The sequence below is a fragment of the Cataglyphis hispanica genome, chromosome 24, assembly GCF_021464435.1.
Source record: "Cataglyphis hispanica isolate Lineage 1 chromosome 24, ULB_Chis1_1.0, whole genome shotgun sequence".
Lineage (NCBI taxonomy): Eukaryota > Metazoa > Arthropoda > Insecta > Hymenoptera > Formicidae > Cataglyphis > Cataglyphis hispanica.
This window is the reverse complement of record NC_065977.1, coordinates 1,556,833-1,575,333: the sequence shown is the minus strand read 5'-3', so window position 1 is coordinate 1,575,333 and position 18,501 is coordinate 1,556,833. Positions and strand designations below refer to the sequence as shown.

General features: G+C 36.0%; 3 protein-coding genes and 1 long non-coding RNA gene across 6 annotated transcripts; 2 read left to right on the top strand and 2 right to left on the bottom strand.

Moving 5' to 3' along the window:
* Window positions 1–4,031: 4,031 nt before the first annotated feature.
* On the bottom strand, window positions 4,032–9,138 carry LOC126858122 (uncharacterized aarF domain-containing protein kinase 2-like). Of its 2 annotated transcripts, XM_050608176.1 has the most exons (9): window positions 8,548–9,138; window positions 8,034–8,266; window positions 7,843–7,906; window positions 7,307–7,415; window positions 6,882–6,999; window positions 6,342–6,563; window positions 5,839–6,069; window positions 5,406–5,522; window positions 4,032–4,465 (listed from the first exon to the last, which is right to left on the bottom strand). In XM_050608176.1, exons 1-9 carry the CDS (start codon window positions 8,954–8,956, stop codon window positions 4,268–4,270), a joined length of 1,701 nt encoding a protein of 566 aa, XP_050464133.1. In that variant the 5' UTR covers window positions 8,957–9,138; the 3' UTR covers window positions 4,032–4,267. The 2 variants fall into 2 exon arrangements, with proteins under 2 accessions (XP_050464133.1, XP_050464134.1); XM_050608177.1 differs by lacking the exon at window positions 5,406–5,522.
* A 769-nt stretch (window positions 9,139–9,907) lies between these two features.
* LOC126858127 (transmembrane protein 216-like) lies at window positions 9,908–11,603 on the top strand. The gene has a single exon (XM_050608188.1). It carries the CDS (start codon window positions 10,314–10,316, stop codon window positions 10,740–10,742), a length of 429 nt encoding a protein of 142 aa, XP_050464145.1. The 5' UTR covers window positions 9,908–10,313; the 3' UTR covers window positions 10,743–11,603.
* Window positions 11,548–14,537, bottom strand: LOC126858124 (adenosine 3'-phospho 5'-phosphosulfate transporter 1). Its single transcript, XM_050608185.1, has 8 exons — window positions 14,224–14,537; window positions 13,710–13,918; window positions 13,425–13,636; window positions 13,007–13,231; window positions 12,742–12,892; window positions 12,445–12,656; window positions 12,233–12,358; window positions 11,548–12,144 (listed from the first exon to the last, which is right to left on the bottom strand). Exons 1-8 carry the CDS (start codon window positions 14,253–14,255, stop codon window positions 11,977–11,979), a joined length of 1,335 nt encoding a protein of 444 aa, XP_050464142.1. The 5' UTR covers window positions 14,256–14,537; the 3' UTR covers window positions 11,548–11,976.
* A 189-nt stretch (window positions 14,538–14,726) lies between these two features.
* On the top strand, window positions 14,727–18,415 carry LOC126858128 (uncharacterized). 2 transcript variants are annotated; one of them, XR_007688615.1, is made up of 4 exons: window positions 14,727–15,537; window positions 15,652–15,892; window positions 17,268–17,614; window positions 17,888–18,415. It is a non-coding gene; the product is annotated as an uncharacterized LOC126858128 (long non-coding RNA). The 2 variants fall into 2 exon arrangements; XR_007688614.1 differs by having other exon boundaries at window positions 17,268–18,415.
* Window positions 18,416–18,501: the final 86 nt, after the last annotated feature.

Genomic DNA, 18,501 nt, shown 5'->3' with positions numbered 1-18,501 from the left:
CACAAATTGATTATCGTCTTTGTTGCGAAAAAATATTTACAAATCTATAGATAATCTTTGAATAATATTTTTTATTTCTTTATTATAGAACGGATATTAACTGTCTGGCGAGAAGATTGCGAGAAACAGTTGTACATCTTGTTTAAGGTAATGAGAAAGCACACCGTATTACTCCAGTGAGAAGCTACGGTCGCGCGAGACGGCATCTAATTTGCGGCATCCAAATCGATCTCGTCGTCTCGCGGTAAATTTGCGCGATCATGCGTAACGACCGTCAACCGGATCGGGTTGAGTTGTCTCCGCGAAGGGCGTAAGCAACTCGGCGAGAGAAGCAAGCAAGATGAAGAAGAGAAATCGAGGAAGACTTAGGAATCGGCACAAAAAAATTGAAATAAACTCGTCATTTACCGTCAGACCGTCAGATAGAAAATAAAAATCTACCAGCGAAATGACGCGCGATCTCAAAGACGTTTTAAATAAACAAACAAAAATTCTGACAATGACTGATGAAAATTAGAAAAATAGATGAATCCACGGTATATATAATTTTAAAAGAGAAGAAGATTGTGTGTATGTGTGTGACATTAATGGCAGGTTCTCATGATAGAGCCTCGCATCTTTCGAGGAGCTTTAGAATGAATTTTATAACCAGCAAATTAATATTCATAATGTAATTAACTTCGAACGGGATAAAAATAGAAGCCTATCTCACACATATGTATACTAAAACCGGCCATTTTCGGCCGACTCCCTTTCGCTTCTGTGGAGACCGAGATGTTTTCGTTGGGAAAAGTCAGTCATTTCTATTTTTCACGAAATGATCTTAGAACGATGCGACTAAAAAGATGGTGGCCTAAAAGGGGACCTCTTGAGTTTGAGGATTAAAAATATTTGTCCATCGATCCGCAGAGGTGTAAGACGATCGGAGTGGAACGGACGAGCGCATAGAACGGGCTAGACCGGGTCAGGGGGAAATGATGTAGCTCTATCGTGCGTATAGGGGGCGTGAACACATGGAATGAGACGTCTATCGGAACTCGTTTCGATTCCAACACGAAATAAAACGAAAATGGTCTCACAGGCGTCGAAACGGCATAGGCCGGGAGATACGGTATGGTATACGGGAGGAACTGTATGTGAGACAGACGAAACACCATAGAGTCGCTGGATACAAAGATCCATCGCATTTCAAATTTCTTGGTTGCTTCTCATATATTTTCTCAAAAAGATATTTTCAAAAATAAATTGAACTAACGTTTTGTCAATTATTCTTCTTCCGAATTTGCGCGCAAAAACACGCTCGCTTCACTAAACTATTTCGTCAATAATTATATTACGTCTTAGGTTGAGAACGTGTAGATATAATTTATCAGTGAATGCATTTTGAATATTAAGTAATTCGATAATCGATAAAATTTTGATCGACAATGACACATGGTTATCTTCATTTTGTACGAATGTCTGAGATGAGATTTTTACGACACGTTTGATACTCAAGGTAGACGTTCAGCTTTAAATATTAATGATAGGCAAGCACGATCGGGTTAATCTCTGAGTATGGAACGGGTAGGTCGTGTTTCTCCGATTGCGTATGTCTGACCGGAGCTATGTTTCTATAAGTAGGTTCAAAAATGCGTCGTAGAACATAAAATTTCTCGTGATATTAATAAATGATACAATCAATCTTTACGATCTAGCGCGACCTCCTTTTTAAATGGCAATTCGACCCAACCAACTGAGGAAGTTTTGCAATTGCGTATTTAATTAAATACACACACACACACACTTGCCCCGTTGTAGTCTCTTTTCAAATCGTCTACTATGTGTTACTTTGTAAATATTTCCTCGAAACCGACGATAATATTCGGCCCCGAAGAGTATAGTTAGGATTATAAACGTGCAAATTCTTTCTCAACATAGATGCTAATTCATAAGTCGTACCGTTACTTCGCGCAATTGAAGAGGCTACGGGAAAAAGGGCGCATCTTGTACCCACAATGATGGAATGTCGTAAGAACTATAAGCTAAATATTGTAATATAAAATTTAAAGAGAAATAAAATTGTCTTCTTGCAAATAAATGTCAAAATGTAAATGTTTATGTAAAGTATTTCCATTTTGCAAGCGTATTTAAACAAAGTCTTTTAAGGGTTACCGTTTTATTTCATCGTCCCGTTATTGGCGGAAAAAAGAACACCCGGTAGGTTCAGCACACCCTGTATACGCGCAAACATCTGTTCCTACGGCGCGAAATAATCGCACGCATAAATAAACCACGACACCGAGCCGGCGTGCGTGTCTCACGTGAAGCGAGAACGTGACTTCGCAGTTAACGATTCCGGAGTTCCCAAAACAGTCGCGGTGAAGCAAAGATCTCTCTTGCGAAAAGCCAAACAATATTCGCATTTGGATATCCTGCAGGATATCCGCTATTCTATCAATGACAGGAGTTTGTCAGTATTTTTTTTAAATAGTCGAAAATATCGTTTATGTTTCGAAGAAAGATATACACAAAATTTTTCCTAAAGATATTTTAATTAAATTTGTCATATTTTACGGCGTGAGACATGATGTCTGAAAAGACCACAGAGTCGGAAGTTTTGTTCCTATATTTTCAATCTTTATTTTTTAATTAATCTTTATATTTTATAGATTCTAGAGAAATTCAATAGATTTCATTTATATAAGAATTGAATTTCTATATTTTGTACTAAACAAACAATTTTCCACATATATAAGTTTAAAAATAGAGATTTCGATAAAATTATAGATTAGATTGCTTCAAAAGAGGATGATGTAACTTATATGCTTAAGATATCCACATAAATATTAAATATAAGATTGAGAAAATAAGAGAAAAATATTGAGTTTTGCCAAGAAATTGATTAGAAATTGGCTCTTAATATCCAATTGTTAATTCACGTCGAATTAATTTTATACAATAAAATCAAATCTTTTTTTTTTTGATAATTTTTTTATAACAAAAAGAACATGAGATCGGTTTTTTCATAAAACGTAGAGCTGATTATACTAAAAACTAAACAAAAAAAAATTGTTAATTTTTCAAAGATGATCGAGCAACTAATTGAATTAAATCTAAAAGTCTGGCCTTCGCTCAATCTTTTTTTAATCTATTGCGACGCATCACGTTCGATTTCTCGTACCAGGTTGCTTAGAATTTTAATCGTCAACCAATGTCTATTTTTAATTTACTATTCCCGGCAGAAAGAGAAGAGAAATACAATCATTCTATTTAATATCTTACGTAAAAAAAGAAATATAATCCAAAAATATCGAGAGAATATATTTTTACACATTTTCTACTTTAAGAAGATTCCGCAAGAATCAAGATTTCAAACGTGACAAATGTGATTGGCCATTTCGCAAAGCTATGTTTAATTTAATGAAGATATTGCCTCTTCGGCATGAATAAAGAATGAGAATATAAAACGATGAAGAATAAATGAATAAAAAATTAAGCCTAACATACAGCAAAGGATAAAGAATAAATGAATAAAAAATTAAAAAAACTGAAAAGAAAAAATTCAGAATAGAAGATAAGATCTAGTTTTAAATCCCATAAAGAGATGTATATTTTTTTGTCCGTCTCATTTATTATACTTGAATAAATCATTGATAATTTGTGAGATGCGATATCGCTGTTTCGTCGAATGCATCCGGGGTCGACAATTCCTTAAGTGGCCATTCTCGGTATGTACAAAATTGCCGTGTGTGATATTATCATAAATCATTCGATTTTTGTAGAAAAAGAAATAAAGTCTCAACTTATATAATAATCCGACTTCCATTCATGAGCGTGAATGGAATAAATCTATACGTATAATTCGTGAGTATGAAGACGGCGGGAACAGGCATCGGATATTCACGCGTATGCGCACGTGTGCGATCGCGCCGAAGAGATGGTCGACCAACCAGGAAGAGATCACGGACAACTGATCACTCGCCGGAATTCAGAGTCGGACGCGATTACTCAGTGATGGATCGTTAAAAAAAAAAAAAACAGATGGCAATCCTCATCTTTTTTTCCATCTCTTCTCACAAATCATTTCATGGCATTATTAAACTTGTGTAAAATATTTCCGAAATTCCTTCCAAAGTCTCCACAATTATGTTATTACTCGCTCGATTAAAATAACACAAAGATATAATGTGTAAATAAATATTTTATCAAAGATCAAGATCTTTTGAAACTGTTAAATGTTGATATTTTATTTTTTTTTTTTACTTAAAATCATTAAAAAACTGTTTTACTTAGAATCGCTATAGATGCTATTGAAGATGAAGGGCAGAATCTCTGCGAAAATATCGATGTCCGGATCCAAGCATCGACCGATACCCTCGATCACCATCATGCTGAGAATCACGCCGCTGAAGGATCCGTCCTGCTTGACTCGATGATGGACCATCGCGGAGAATAATTCCGACACAACGGTACTCACGTTTACCTGCAAAGGTATTCGAAACGGCTGTGATGTATATAGCAATTATTACTTTAAACACGGGTAATAGCGCGAATTCGATTTTTCCCGAATGGAAATTAAGCGGATCAAACGTCCATCATCTTCCGAGATTTTTCTCTTTCCGATAGAAACGCTATCTTTAGAATTTCAATGATCGTAATTATCCATTATCGGCATTATGATGATACCGGTATCAAAAACTGGTTAGTCTACCCTCATGCGTGTTAATACGCGATACGCCTCATAATTGCGTAGCGCGACTACGCGCCGTCGTCTTCTTTTCTTTCTCCACGTGGTACGTTTCTCGGAGGTCGATCGGTTCTGATTGAATCCGCACGAGATCGCATATCGATGCTCCCGCTATATAATCACGATCGCATTATTTTACCTCGTCGTTACGATGATTCGTCATGAAACCGAAACGGCACCGGTACTTTCTACAATATCTGCACGCGCGATTGTCTATGTAAAAAAAAATTAACTGAAACGGAAGATCGATTCCGAGAAGCAATGGAGATTGATGCAAAGGAGAATTAGGAAAATTAATAACCATTTCATAAGTCATAAATTAAAATTGTGAAACAATAATGTCGCTTTTCTATGATTCTTGAATTTATTTCAAATTGAGTCAAAATTTTTCTCCCATTTTTGAATTCAATTTTTAATCTAACATTTACTTTAAGATTTTAAGCAGATAAATCATTCTCTTTTTGAATTATTTAATCTATAGTTTTACCGAAAGCTCTTCTTTTGAATCTCTAAGTAAGAAACTGTTTGTTTACTACTGTATGTGCTTATTTGAGGTACAAAGTAAAAAAAGCTCAATATAAATTAAATTTATCAAAATCTTTTAGAATTCATAAATCTGAGATTGAAAATAGGAGTAAAATTTCGATTCAAGAAATACGCAAGAGGGCTTACTAACGTTAAATGGATTTTGAAGATGAAGTTTAACAATGTTCCTCATCGAGCGTCTGAAACCATCCGGATCGGGGGTCATGTACGAACTATGCTCCAGGATATATTGTGCAGCCATTTCCCCCTACGCATTTTATGAAATTTTAATCGTTTGATCGAGAAGAATATGTTTCGTACAAAATAAAAAGATAGGAAATCGATACAGAACCACATTCGTTCAAAAATTAAAAATTAAGATATTACAAATATCATATATATATATATATATATATATATATATATATATATATATATATATATATAATAAAGAAAGAAAGAGGAAAAATGTACGTAAAAATATACAAAGAAAAGTAATGATAAAAAAATATTTCAACAAGAAAGCTCAAGAGAGCAAGAAGTGTATGTCAATAAAAAGTGAAGGCGTTATCTTTCGGACTTACGTTTCCCATTAGCACCGAGTAAAAAACGTCCCTGAGATTTTGTCGGCAGCGATCATTCAGTGATACCACTAGGCCACAATCAAGTATGATCAAGCGTGGGCTGTCCTCTACGTAATCAGGGTCAATGATCCGTCGAAAGGTGTTAAACAGGCCCGCCTTCGGCACGACCGCTTTTTCGACTAGAATGTTCCCCGGGTGCAGGTCACAGTGGATGAAGTTATCGTTAAATATCTATGATCAGATACGGCGTTTTTTCTCTCGTACATTGTATTATCGATTGACAAAAAAAATCTAACAATGCGCTACTAATTTTCTTTCCATCTCTCGAAAACATATATTTTCGTATAAAATTTATATTCAGATTTTAAATCTATATCCTAATCTAAAAATCAATGCTTTATTCTATTATATTTGAGACGATAAAACTTAAAATGTTTCAGAGAAGCAGAGTTAACTTGTAATAATGATAAAATTGTTCATACTCTCGAGTTATATATATTAACCATTTTAAAGATCGCCGCGATGCCTATTCTAGCGAGTTTCTTCTGTAATACAGCGTCGTCATGTTCAAGGTAATTGGATATCGGTGTGCCCTCGTGGAAACTCTCCACGAGTATCCTACGACGGGTCAAGTACATGTAAGGATAGGGAAACACGATATCATTCCTTCTCGAGAAATTGGCTGAAAATCTCGCGAGATTGGCAGCCTCCAGTCGCATGTCGACCTTCGCAAACACGATTAATAACGATTTAATTAAACATAAGCACGTTACATTCTCGTTCATTTTTAATTTCGATTATTCTCTTCGAAGATATAATCCGGAATAATTTCAACGAGCCAGCAGTTTGAATTTTTTCTCAGATGATGTTACGAATAAAAACAATTGTTTTTCATCGATCGCATCTCACGAACTCGTCGGAATTACACCAGTTCTCAATATCCTCGAAGAGAAACTCGAATCCCGACAGAGAGTTCGTTATAACGAAATATTCCTCAGATTACGCGAAAGATGAGTCGTGGGAAATATTCATTGCAAAGTTACTTGATCTTCCATTATGCGCGCGAATTCGTCGATGCAATCCGTGAGACTGAGCCAATGCAGTTCCGGCATGAAGTACATAGCGCACTTGGAAAGGCCGCGCATTATCGCGATGTCTCTTCTGAAGTAAATAGAAAATATATGCGGCGTATTTTGTAATAAATAATAACGAGTTGCGGCAATGTTTTGCAAAAGATTTTTCAGTTCAATTTTATATGTCGATTTATTCTCGATAAAAAAAAATATCTAGATGCGCCAAAATTTATTAATCTGCCTGTTATAAGCATGCTAATTTCACTTAATAACAAAATGCCCAATGTAATCGCAATAGAAATATAAACATTCATAGTTCATCGTGAGGACGGGTCAATACGTTTTGTCGAAAAAAACTATTAAAAGTTATCTACATGATATCTCAAAGAAGGTACTTGAGTTGGTCTTTGATTCCGGGATGCAACACTTTTACTGCTACGGCTTGCAATTTCCTGGCACGTGGACTGGTAGACGCAAACTCATCGCTTTCGTCGAAAGCTTTGTCTGAAATTATCGATATGTCATTTATAGTTGACGAGTTGACCGCCGGAATTTTTGTATAGAGTAAAAACGTTAATATCAGAGATAGTAAAAAGCAATGCCTTATTTCAATTGCACAGTTCAACAAAAAAAAAAAAATTTGTTTTAACCCAAGAAAGAGAATAACAATTTTCTATGTCTCTGTCTTTTTATTATTCTGTGAAGAATTTAGTAAATACTTTAGTTATTATTAGTAGACTCTTTATAAGATTTTATATATTTTATGTCTTTTTATACATATGTGTGGAATTATGTATATCCATAAAAAATATTTCAGAAAAAATAATTCCGAACGCAAAGTGAATGATATAGCGAAAACGTCCTTTCGCGAAGTGGCTCGCGCGATTTCACATTACACGCACATAAGAAAAGAAAATACCCTCTCGCTTACTTTCCATGGAACGCATCCGAGACTTTCGTGTCACCGCATCCAAATCGATCCATGCTTTGTACACCTGTAAATCGACTTTACCGATGCAAAATTCTCGTAAAAACAACACATTCGGATATCCCGAATGTTATCGTACAATTATATATCCGATCCATCGATAACTGCTATCTAATTTATTTTCATCCGCATACCTGCGCGCAGCATCCCGAGCCGATCAATCCTTCGTCATTGAACTTTGCAAACAAGTCTCGCCAGGAAGAGCCGTACGTAGCTTCGAGCAAGCGTTCCGTGTACAGCCAAGAATGCGGCGTCGCGTCTCGTTGCAATTTAGAGAGCACGTCGCAAATATCTCGCGAAAAGATGTCTCTCCGCGTCGATATCCATTGGCCGAACTTGATGAAAATTGGTCCAAGAAATTCTATACCTAAAAAAAAATATATGTAAGAAAAGATATATAACAGCCTCTTGCTTTCACGTATTAAATGATTTTCGCAAAAGATGTGCATTGCATAAATAAAATTTTTATAATCTCTTATTTCTGAGCAAAAAACGTATGGAGATTAATGTATAAATTATAAATTTTGACAGATATAACGTCACGTTTACAATTTGAAATGTTACAAATTATTTTATTCGTTTGCCTCGATCTTTTTGCAATAATAACTAGCTGTGGATAATATTTTATAAATACGATCTTCTGCTTACCCCTTCGCAGAGCGGTGGGAAACAGATTTGTGTGCGTCAAGCGTGTTATCAGATACGCGGCGATCAAGGTGGTGACGACTGAGCTTACGATTACGATTCTCGCCAATATTAAAACCGTCTCTCGCACTTCCTCCAGGATGCCTTCGTTGCTCAGCTCCCTCTCCTCTTCGTCATCGACAGGCCCAATTGTTTGTGGCTCGCGAATCTTAACGCGCGGATTGCGGGAGAACGTGGTGGTCGCGGAGGTGAAGCTACGATCCATATTATTGGCATTGGGTTCGTCGTTTTGGGGACGCGTAAACGCCGTACGGAAGCATCGCCAACGATATTGCCATTTTCCCCGCGTGGCATCCGCGCGACATCGTCGCAACGACGCGAGAAATCTCGCGAAATTCGAACGCAGTAACATCGGCGCGACTCGCAAACATCGTATGAGCAAGATCTCTCGTTACTCGGAGTGCGACTGCTTCGCTTCTTCGCGGATGTTCGCGATCATCTCCCCAAATCTATCCGCGTCCATGTCGCGAGCTGGATGATATCCCGGAAGAATTTTTAGTTCGATCGCGCGAGAGACATTTTGCGAGCAAGGAAGTGAAGCTTCCCGCGGCGTGAAGTGCGCCGACGTGAATCACGTGACATATGACGTGTGCGTTTCGTCTCCTCCCACCTCTTTCTCAATAGTGCCGCGCTGCGCTTAAAGCCTGTATCACACTACGCATTGAACATTGAGATTGAAATTTGACCAATCAGGACAAAGAAATTTAGTTGCTTTTGTTCTGATTAGTTAAATCTCAATTTTAAATTTTCAATCTGTAGTTTGATAAGAGTTTGCGATACGATTGAATTTAGCGATATTCAAATTCATAATATAGCAAATTTAAAATCGATTGCGATAGAAATTTAAATTGATAATCAGTAACAAAAAATAAATATTAAATCAGTCTTATTAACTTTATAGTATAGTTAATTTTATCATTTTGCTTGATAAGAAAACAAAGATATAATCAGACAAATTTGCATAACACGTAAATAATGTATAATAAAATTTGTTGGTCCATGTATAAGTACATGTTTGTCTGAATATATCCGAAGAGAAAAATTAACTATGAGATAGAATAGCATTTGATTAACCAATCAGGACAAAGAATCTTTGTTTTTTTTTATTTGATTGGTCAATCGTTGTAAATTACTCTAGGCACCGATCTCGATATGAATGGCTGATGACTGTGACATTTGACACGTGATCAACACTTCCCACTACAAATTCTTTAAATCATTTAACTGTGTAACCAAAGATTTCGAAGCATTTGTAAGATCAAGCGGAATGCATCCTTCTTAACACGAGAAAAAAAAAACAAAAATAAACTTTAAAATTTAATTGAAATCACAGTGGCAAATAAAAACTTTACTTTTTCTTAAGTAAAAGCGTCGAGAATATAATTTTTTTTAATAATGGCAATATCACGATCCGACTCGAGACCCCCATTCGAGTTCTTGTACGGTGTGTTAAAAATAAACACACGGAGCGTGGAAACACGATATTTTCCACGATTAACATTATTTTCGTGATTGAGTTAGTGGAGATATTAAGGAGAGATTTTAAGGAGCGCGGATTATATAGCGCGAGAGGGATGAGGCGACGCTGAAAGATACACGATATAATCACGATATAATGTTCCTCTTGAAAACGGCCGAGAGGAGCAGATTCGAGAATTGGTAAGCGCGTCGATTGAATCGCCCTGAGCAATTAAGGGGAACCTGGAATAATGCCCACCATAGCGAATTCGTCGCTCACCTACGAGATTCTCATGTACCTGAATTCTTTCTACTTCGGTATGTTCGCCGTGTGCGAATTCGGCATGGGACTGTTCAAGGTCGCGAACTTTCCCTCACCGGGCACGAGCAAGACCCTGACAGAGTTTGCGCTACTGTTCTTCCTGATGGCGACGGAGAGTGGCAGGATTTACCTGGGAAGGAAGGGGAATTTGACTGAGCGTGGAATACCGATTTTTATTGGGATAGTCCTGACTGTTCCTAGCATGTTAGCAACGCTCTATTTCCTCCTTTGGCAGTCCCGCGTGCTCAAGTTAGAGATGATTCTCTGTAGCATACAGTTAGTTCTATTGACGTCCGAAATGGTCATTGCTATTATGTGCCTTATAGCCATTTTTCGACCACGGAATCCGGAGAAATGATATAGCTTTTTCATGTTTCACGTCGCACGATAATTCTATTTTGCACTTGTCATTTCACTTAACAATCCATTCCGAGTGTTAACAGTTTGTCAGATGAGGCTGAGCTGTCTGCTGTTGCTATTGTAAGATAGTAAGACTTCATCCTTAATAATGTTAATTATTGTATGTCTACATCTAAGAAACAAATCTACAGTACCGCATATTTTTCCTGAATTTGGTAAATTTGCATTCTGCGTAATACATTACACATGTATAAACTGAAATGTAGTGTGCATCGGTGTTTCGCAAATATCTTTTATTAAATATTAAAAATAAAGACTGGCTACTATAGGAAAATGCTAAGAATCTACTTTTATATTTTCCTTGACATATATATGCTTGCATATAAAATGCAAAGATTTAAAATTTTACAAACAAATTATATATTTGAGTAGTGTGCCTTGTACATACACTACATCTACATTCCATAGACTGAGAATTAAAACATAAATGGAATTTAAATTTTGTACAATATGATAATCTCTTAAAAGATATTCACACTGTACTCAGTAGCCACTTTATTTCATTTAAAAGCAATTGTGTAAGAATAAAACTGAAAAAATTATGTTTTACGCTAAAAACTTGAATTTCTATAATTAATATTAACAATATAAATACTGCCATTTATATATATTTAATGTTTAAACAGAAATATATTTAAAAAATATATTTCTAAGGAAAAAAAAAGCAAAAAGGAAGTTGTGTAATCTCAGTGGTATGTCTGCATTGAATATAATTGTTTGTATTGAAAGAAAAGCTTGCTGTATACATATTTGTTTGTATATGTATTTATATCAAAATAAATATTTTTTAAATAAATAATACAGTGACATAGTACTCACTTACATAATACCAACATTGTTCTTTCAGATCATGCTTCCATACTTGTTTTTTAAAATACATTGCATGCATATGCAACATATAACTACGAATCTTATAATAAATATATTTCTCAAAATCTGTATGATCAAAAGCTATCAAAACTATTACAGATTTACGATACATAATATACAGAGACTATGACCTCGAAGAGTTGATTATACCAACACAGGATAGAATTCTGAACTTAATGCTTGCAATGACACATACTTAATTATGACAGAATTCTATCCTACAGCAATTACAATGAACAATTGATGGAAATCTACTTTTATGACAATTACAATTGCAATTCCCTGCCTAAGTAATACAACTCTTAATGTTTTATGCTATTCGCTGTGGCTCTCCGTCTTCTGATTGCGCGTAATCGATTGTTGCAATAAATTCGTAAAAATACTGAGCCGAATACCAACAGTATACCGAATACTCCGATAACGGTAATCTCGTGATGATAAATCAAGCAAGACAATAATATCGCCAAACCCTACAACAGACATTGTTTATGTAACAGTATTGTGTCGATTATTTCTTTCTTTTTTTACATACAGTAATAATATTCTATAATCGCATACCTGACGAATAGTCATCATAATTACGAATGTAATCGATCCAAATTTTGAAATGGTGTAAAAAATATACAATTGACCCGTTGCTGAACAAATTGATATCAGCAAGCAATCGATTACAAACCTAGGGTACTATACAATAACATTATTAGTATTATATTATTAGGTAATATATAACACTTAAAAAAAAAATTAATGTGTAATGTAAAATTGATTACCGTTGTCATGAAAGAAAATATTAGCGGAAAGCTCGATTGCTGAAACAGAGACATTGCAGTCAACAGACAGGAAAACATATTAACTACGCACATCATTTGTACGCTCGTTACACCATAGTCTATAAAAAGTGCATTTTGCCAGGTACTCGTAAAACTATCTAATAATAAGTAGCCTCCCAATAATATGACACCGGAGAGTGTTGTAGCTCCATCTGAAAGCATTTATAAGTCTGTCATAATGTTTGACCACATTTATGAGAAATATATATTGTATTCTGAGTTAATACTCAGTATTACCATTTTTATGATCAGAACTGTCTAACATAAAAAGAGTCATTCCAATGGAAATAAGAATCGCGGTAACATACTCATAATATTCATATGTTGTATGTGAAATTATTTTTCCCATTATCATAACAGGAATAATTTTTGAGGCTTTGGCCAAAACCTAAAAAAAAAAAAATATTACATTATGCGAGCTTTTATGATGTGCTGCTATGAGAAATAATATCAGTGATTGGTGAAAAAACATATATATAAAATTATGATTCTAATTCTTCACCTGTGATGGAAAACTGACATACTTCAGAGCTTCGTATTGACACCAACTGCTCATGATATTTGACAAAGAACAAAACGCGTATTTATACAATGGCGTCTTATGCTGTGGCTGACGTTGAATAAGTAAATATAATCCTGACATTGCAAAGGCAAGAATACGATTTACAAATACCAAGAATTGGGAATCTTGAAATCGCGCTTTATTGCCAGAAGCATCTTCATATTCCTGTACGAAAAAAATTGATCATTTAATTAGACAACTTTGATATATATAAAAGCAAAATCAAGATATCAAGAAAATATCAATTACATTAATTATTTCAATAATAAAATAACAGTATGTTTTGGAAAATATTTATAAAATATATATATATATATATATATATATATATATATATATATATATATTCCGAAGATACCTGTGTCATTATCTTTTCCTGCAAGTAGCCCCATGTTAGATAGCTGATTTGCAGGCCAAAGAAACAATACATCAAGAGTAGAGCATCTTGAGTAAAAGTACGTTGGGTACGTTGTGTGGAAGCATTGGAAGTATACGGAGGTGAGTCCAAGAGTCCTGTTTCACAATGTCCCACAAAACATGAATGTACCAATCTAGGAATGCAGCCTTTTCCTACACAAAAATATTTCTTAAATTGACATCACATATAACTAAAAATTTATATTAATTATTTATGATTACATACCACTTCTTTGAATATATTTTGTATAGCGTACATATTTGTATATAAGGCAACCTGGCAGCAATATAGTGGCGTATCCCAATAGATTTAAACATAATCGAATGATCCAATTATATGTAGATGTCTTAAGAATATCTTCTCCATTATTTGTCAACGATTTGATGATTTCGCTGATTCCAAATACGATACTGACTGAAAGTAGTAGCAGCAAGCTACCAAATGTACTTTTTTAATTACCTTGCAATAAATATGAATTATATAAATCTTTATGATACAAAATAGTGTTAAATACTTGGTGTAAAATTTACATCTCTTATATAAAGATATGAATTCGTCTATCTTATAATATATCAAACATGCTGTAATTCATTATAAGAAAATATTTGACAGACACAATTCTACACTAAATTATATCGTCTAATTGTCTCTTGATGTGCGCGAACGAGAAAAGCGGAATCTTAAGCTGATCTTTTGATCGCATTTGCATTTCTAGCACAAAATCAAAATTGAAACGCACCAGATCACGATGTCACCCATAAAGTTTCCCATATTTTTAGCGAAATGAGAAACTTCGGCGATTTGGTTATCCGGTTATGCCATAACCTTAGTCATAGACGTTTCCTTACGTGGTCACACATGTATGACTGCACGAATGCATTTACTGGAAAAAACTTCATCGACTGTGCATTGTGTTACACACCGTAAACATTTATCACATTAAAACTGTAATTATATCTTATCTGCATTCAGTTCCTATCATGCTTTACGGGCTTTTAATCCTCGCAGCAAGAAAAGATATAGATACATCTCGGTAGAGCATGCATATGTACATATGTGTATATATGTATTTTATGTATTCATGGTGATATCACGCATGCCGAGCACCCACGTAGAGAGACATCAGAGCTGGATTAAATTTGTTGGAATACCGGCAGGAGACATTTAAATATCATTGTTATTTATTTGTTAGACAGAACTAGGTATGTAAATGTAAACTGAAATCTGCTGCAGAAAAGCGACATTGTCGACGCAGCATCTATCGCATTCAATCAGTGGAAACTTCACACTTGTCAAACATATACGACAGTAAATTGGCAACGGATCTCAGTCGAGCTCAGTATATATTTAAATGCTATATCATTTCATATATAGTACAATTTCAAGTTATTTATAGAGTCATTGTTTGGCAGATGATTGTTTATCTGCATTTTGACAGTGCGCATACTCTGGATAGATATGAAGCATCCTGCATCTTAATACAGCCCTGATGACACGTAGCGAGAAGGAGAAGCGCACGCGCTTGGAGTGCGACAATTTGATCCGGCGTTAGAAAATGACGGAAAAAAAAATCATGAACGCGAAGGACGTTCGCGCGCTAGAGAGTGAGATCATACGTCGTTGTCGGTGCAGCGCGCGATATGTCAGCGAGCAGTAAAGTCGCGGCCTTGGGATAAGCGCATTTAGTTGTGTGCGCCGCGCCTGCGTGTACGATGCATATGTGTATGAGAGTATATAAATGTGTGTACATACATATGACCGACTGACCCGGAGTCGTCTAAGGAAAAAAAAAAAAAAAAGAAAAAAACATACGCAAGGGATCTGGCTCGATGATTCGTGTAACTCGCGAGGATATCGAACGCACGCGCGAAAACCAATTCTTCATTCAATTTTGCGAACGCGGGGCTTGACAATCACGGAACGGGACTTGTCTCATCTACACGCGAACATTTTCTACGGCGTGATTTGCATCCTATAATTTTCCTTAACGGAAAATTCGATCCAACATTAATCTTCGCTTTTATGTCCTTTTAATGTCCTTTTAAGAATCTAGGTAATTGTTCGCTCAAGTTAATGTTTTTCGAAAGTTCACATATATATTCATACACGATCTTTGCGAGCTTCTAAAAAAAAATTTCCTTTAGTCTAATCTTCTTTCGCTTTTCAGATGAAGAGAACGACGGAAGTTGACTTTGTCAAAATCGAATCAAAAATCCAAGTATTAAAACCGGTTGAGCATAGTTATTACATTACGTTGAGAATGACGGAGAGGATAGAGAGCAAATGAAAGGAAGAGAGAAAGAGATACTCGTTCCCCCTCATATTTAACGGATGCTGGATAGATGTATGGCGCAATATCGGGAAAAAATTCCACGTTTATTAGCCAATCGCGAAAGACATGAAAAATGGTAAGATTTCTTACATTAACGAGTTTTATCATTAGCGATGATTTCTCTCCTCGATGAAAAATAATCCTTAATCGATTATAATGATATTTCGTTTCAAAAAACGTTCCCCTCTTTTTCCCTTCAGCCCGAACTGCATTAACGGCCGGCCGTTATCGGCCGTGTTATCGGGCCTATTAAGTATCGCCGCACAATATTTAATTGAACGGAAAATTAAGTAAATTAATTAAATTAATCCAATGATAGTACAGAAAACTAATGGATAATGCGCTCGCCTGCTCGCAAAAAGATCGCATATCGAGTCGAATAAAACGCTCTAATATTCGTCAAAATTCGAGGGAAGGCAATGACCTGGCATTTGTTTACGTTTCAATGTAAGTCGGATAAAGATCGATCGATCGATTCGAATTATATTGTTCCGACCACGCGCGTGGTCGTTCTCTTCATCTGAAAAGCGAAGAGATTAGATTGAAAGAAAATTTTTTTTTAGAAACTTGCAAAGATTGTGTATGAATATATGTGAACTTTTGAAAAACATTAACTTGAGCGAATACAATTACCTAGAGATTTCTCAAATGGACATTAATTCCAGACACGCGAGTTTCTTATTCAATTGGACTATAAGCTGTCGTATATAAATCTATATATAGCATAAGCTATTAAAAGATAATTAATACTATGATTTTATTAATACATTATTATTATTCAATATAATATCGTTATTTAATTGAATACACTAGTAATGACTAGTACATCAGCTGTATCTTTTGAGAGTTATTATTAGTTCATTTTCTCGTCTACGATTTTATTGGCGATAAATAAGAAGCGTGCAGGTGTTTGAGAAGCACTTAAGATAAAAGAGGCAACATAGTTCTTACAGTCGAAGACTAGAAAAGATTCCAAAACTATATTCAAAATTTATGACGCTGTATCTCTCTATGAGATTATTAAATATTTTGTTTTTTCTATTGTATCGCTTTCTGTGTCAAAATGTTTTTTTTTTTTTTATTTTTTGCTAATGATAATTTTGTCAAAATTTTGGGGAATCCTTTTTCACGTTTCATATAATCGAAAAATTATTCACGCCTTGACATTTTAGTCGAGATACGATCGTTTCGATTCGCCATCAAATGCTCGTAATAAATGCTTATTTATTACCAAACAATCTACGTTACTCGACTCTGATTTATGGCTTATTTACGTTCAAGAATCTATCGAGAACATTTTCCCCCCTCGATCTGCACATACGTACGACATGACTGAGAGCGCGATTAATTAAAAGCTCGATCTTGCCGTCCCACTTTTTCCAATGCTGCATTCAAAACCTTGAACGATATATCTGTATTCTATTCTGCTTTATTATGACTCGATTTTCTAGATCATTCAGAGTGTGCAGTGTGTCATGCGCAAACGATCACTCCACTGCATTAAGATGTCGTAAACATCACAATGTTCACCAGATGGGCGCTTCTTGTATCGGCGTATACGATAGCCAGGTGCCGACGTGTATCGTATGACTAATCATCGTGAGGAAAATAGCTAACAATGATGCGTAATTGACGTCTATGGCGCTTCTACATGCGTTATATAAAACGATATTCATATATCCGGTCTCATGTTTCCAAACAAGATTCATCGGCGAATGTCAGCAGAGACTTATTCAAATCAAGTGGTATCGGTGCGAGATAAATACGACGCTGAATGTAGCTCAAGTTCGAATACAAAGTAATTTTTTTGAATATAATTTTTGTCCCGCATGCGCGTTTGACTCTACCTCAAACTCTATCGAGCTACTTTTATTTTCCTTCGATTCGAAAATAAACGAAATGAGGAACGCAAGGAAGGCGGATCGCGATCGACGAGAGATTGAAGCGCGAAGAAATCGCGAATTTGATCTCTCGTAACACGCGGAGGAACTTTGCTCTCGGCTCGGATAATCTCTCTCTCATATGCCCGGGAGGTGTACTTGCTCTCTCTAATTCTCTAATACATTTATAGATCAAGGATAAGAAATCGAGCGCTATCGCACGATCCGTCGTCATCGTCGCGCATGGATGCAGCGGTAAGCGAGATTGCGCTATCGCGTTTACGGAGGCGCAAAGGTCGTCATCGTCGTCGTCATCGTCGAAGAACGGTAACTATGTATATTCTCATTGCATTGAGATTCATAACACTGTGTATAGCGGATGTCCCGAGAAAAGCAGTCCACGTCGTCACGCGTGTTGTAGTTTGTCCGATCTAAAAATAAGAACCTTCTATCCGATTGTGGAGATGTTTTTTATTTTCTGGAATCCAAGGAATGTTGATGAAATGATCACGCTGTTGAAAAAAAATTGAAATGAGGGATTGTTGCGGCGGAAAACGAGTTTTCGAGAATGGGAAACTCCGCCGATTGTAGCGAATAAATGTCACAATAAGAAAGGCGGAGACTGCGCGCGAGTCGCGATCATAAATTCGATCTAAAGCGCGCGCGTTCGGGTGCGCAGGACGACGCATCGGGGACAGGCAGAGCAGCGTCGGGTTACGTCCGCGCCCTCCCCTCCCTTCCCCTCCCCACCCAGCCTCTTTCCGCCGTGGTCGCTTACGTAACAAGCGCGCTCGCGTTGTAAAGC

Coding starts and splice junctions, on each gene's coding strand:
- LOC126858127 (XM_050608188.1), top strand. CDS start 10,314: ATGCCCACCATAGCGAATTCGTCGCTCACCTACGAGATTCTCATGTAC.
- LOC126858124 (XM_050608185.1), bottom strand. CDS start 14,255: ATGGGAAACTTTATGGGTGACATCGTGATCTG. Junction 13,919..14,223: donor ATGGGTGACATCGTGATCTG/GTGCGTTTCAAT, acceptor TACATTTGGTAG/CTTGCTGCTACTACTTTCAG. Junction 12,145..12,232: donor TTATGATGACTATTCGTCAG/GTATGCGATTAT, acceptor TGTCTGTTGTAG/GGTTTGGCGATATTATTGTC.
- LOC126858122 (XM_050608176.1), bottom strand. CDS start 8,956: ATGTTACTGCGTTCGAATTTCGCGAGATTTCTCGCGTCGTTGCGACGA. Junction 8,267..8,547: donor TCCCACCGCTCTGCGAAGGG/GTAAGCAGAAGA, acceptor ATTTTTTTTTAG/GTATAGAATTTCTTGGACCA. Junction 7,000..7,306: donor GGAATCAAAGACCAACTCAA/GTACCTTCTTTG, acceptor TATTTACTTCAG/AAGAGACATCGCGATAATGC.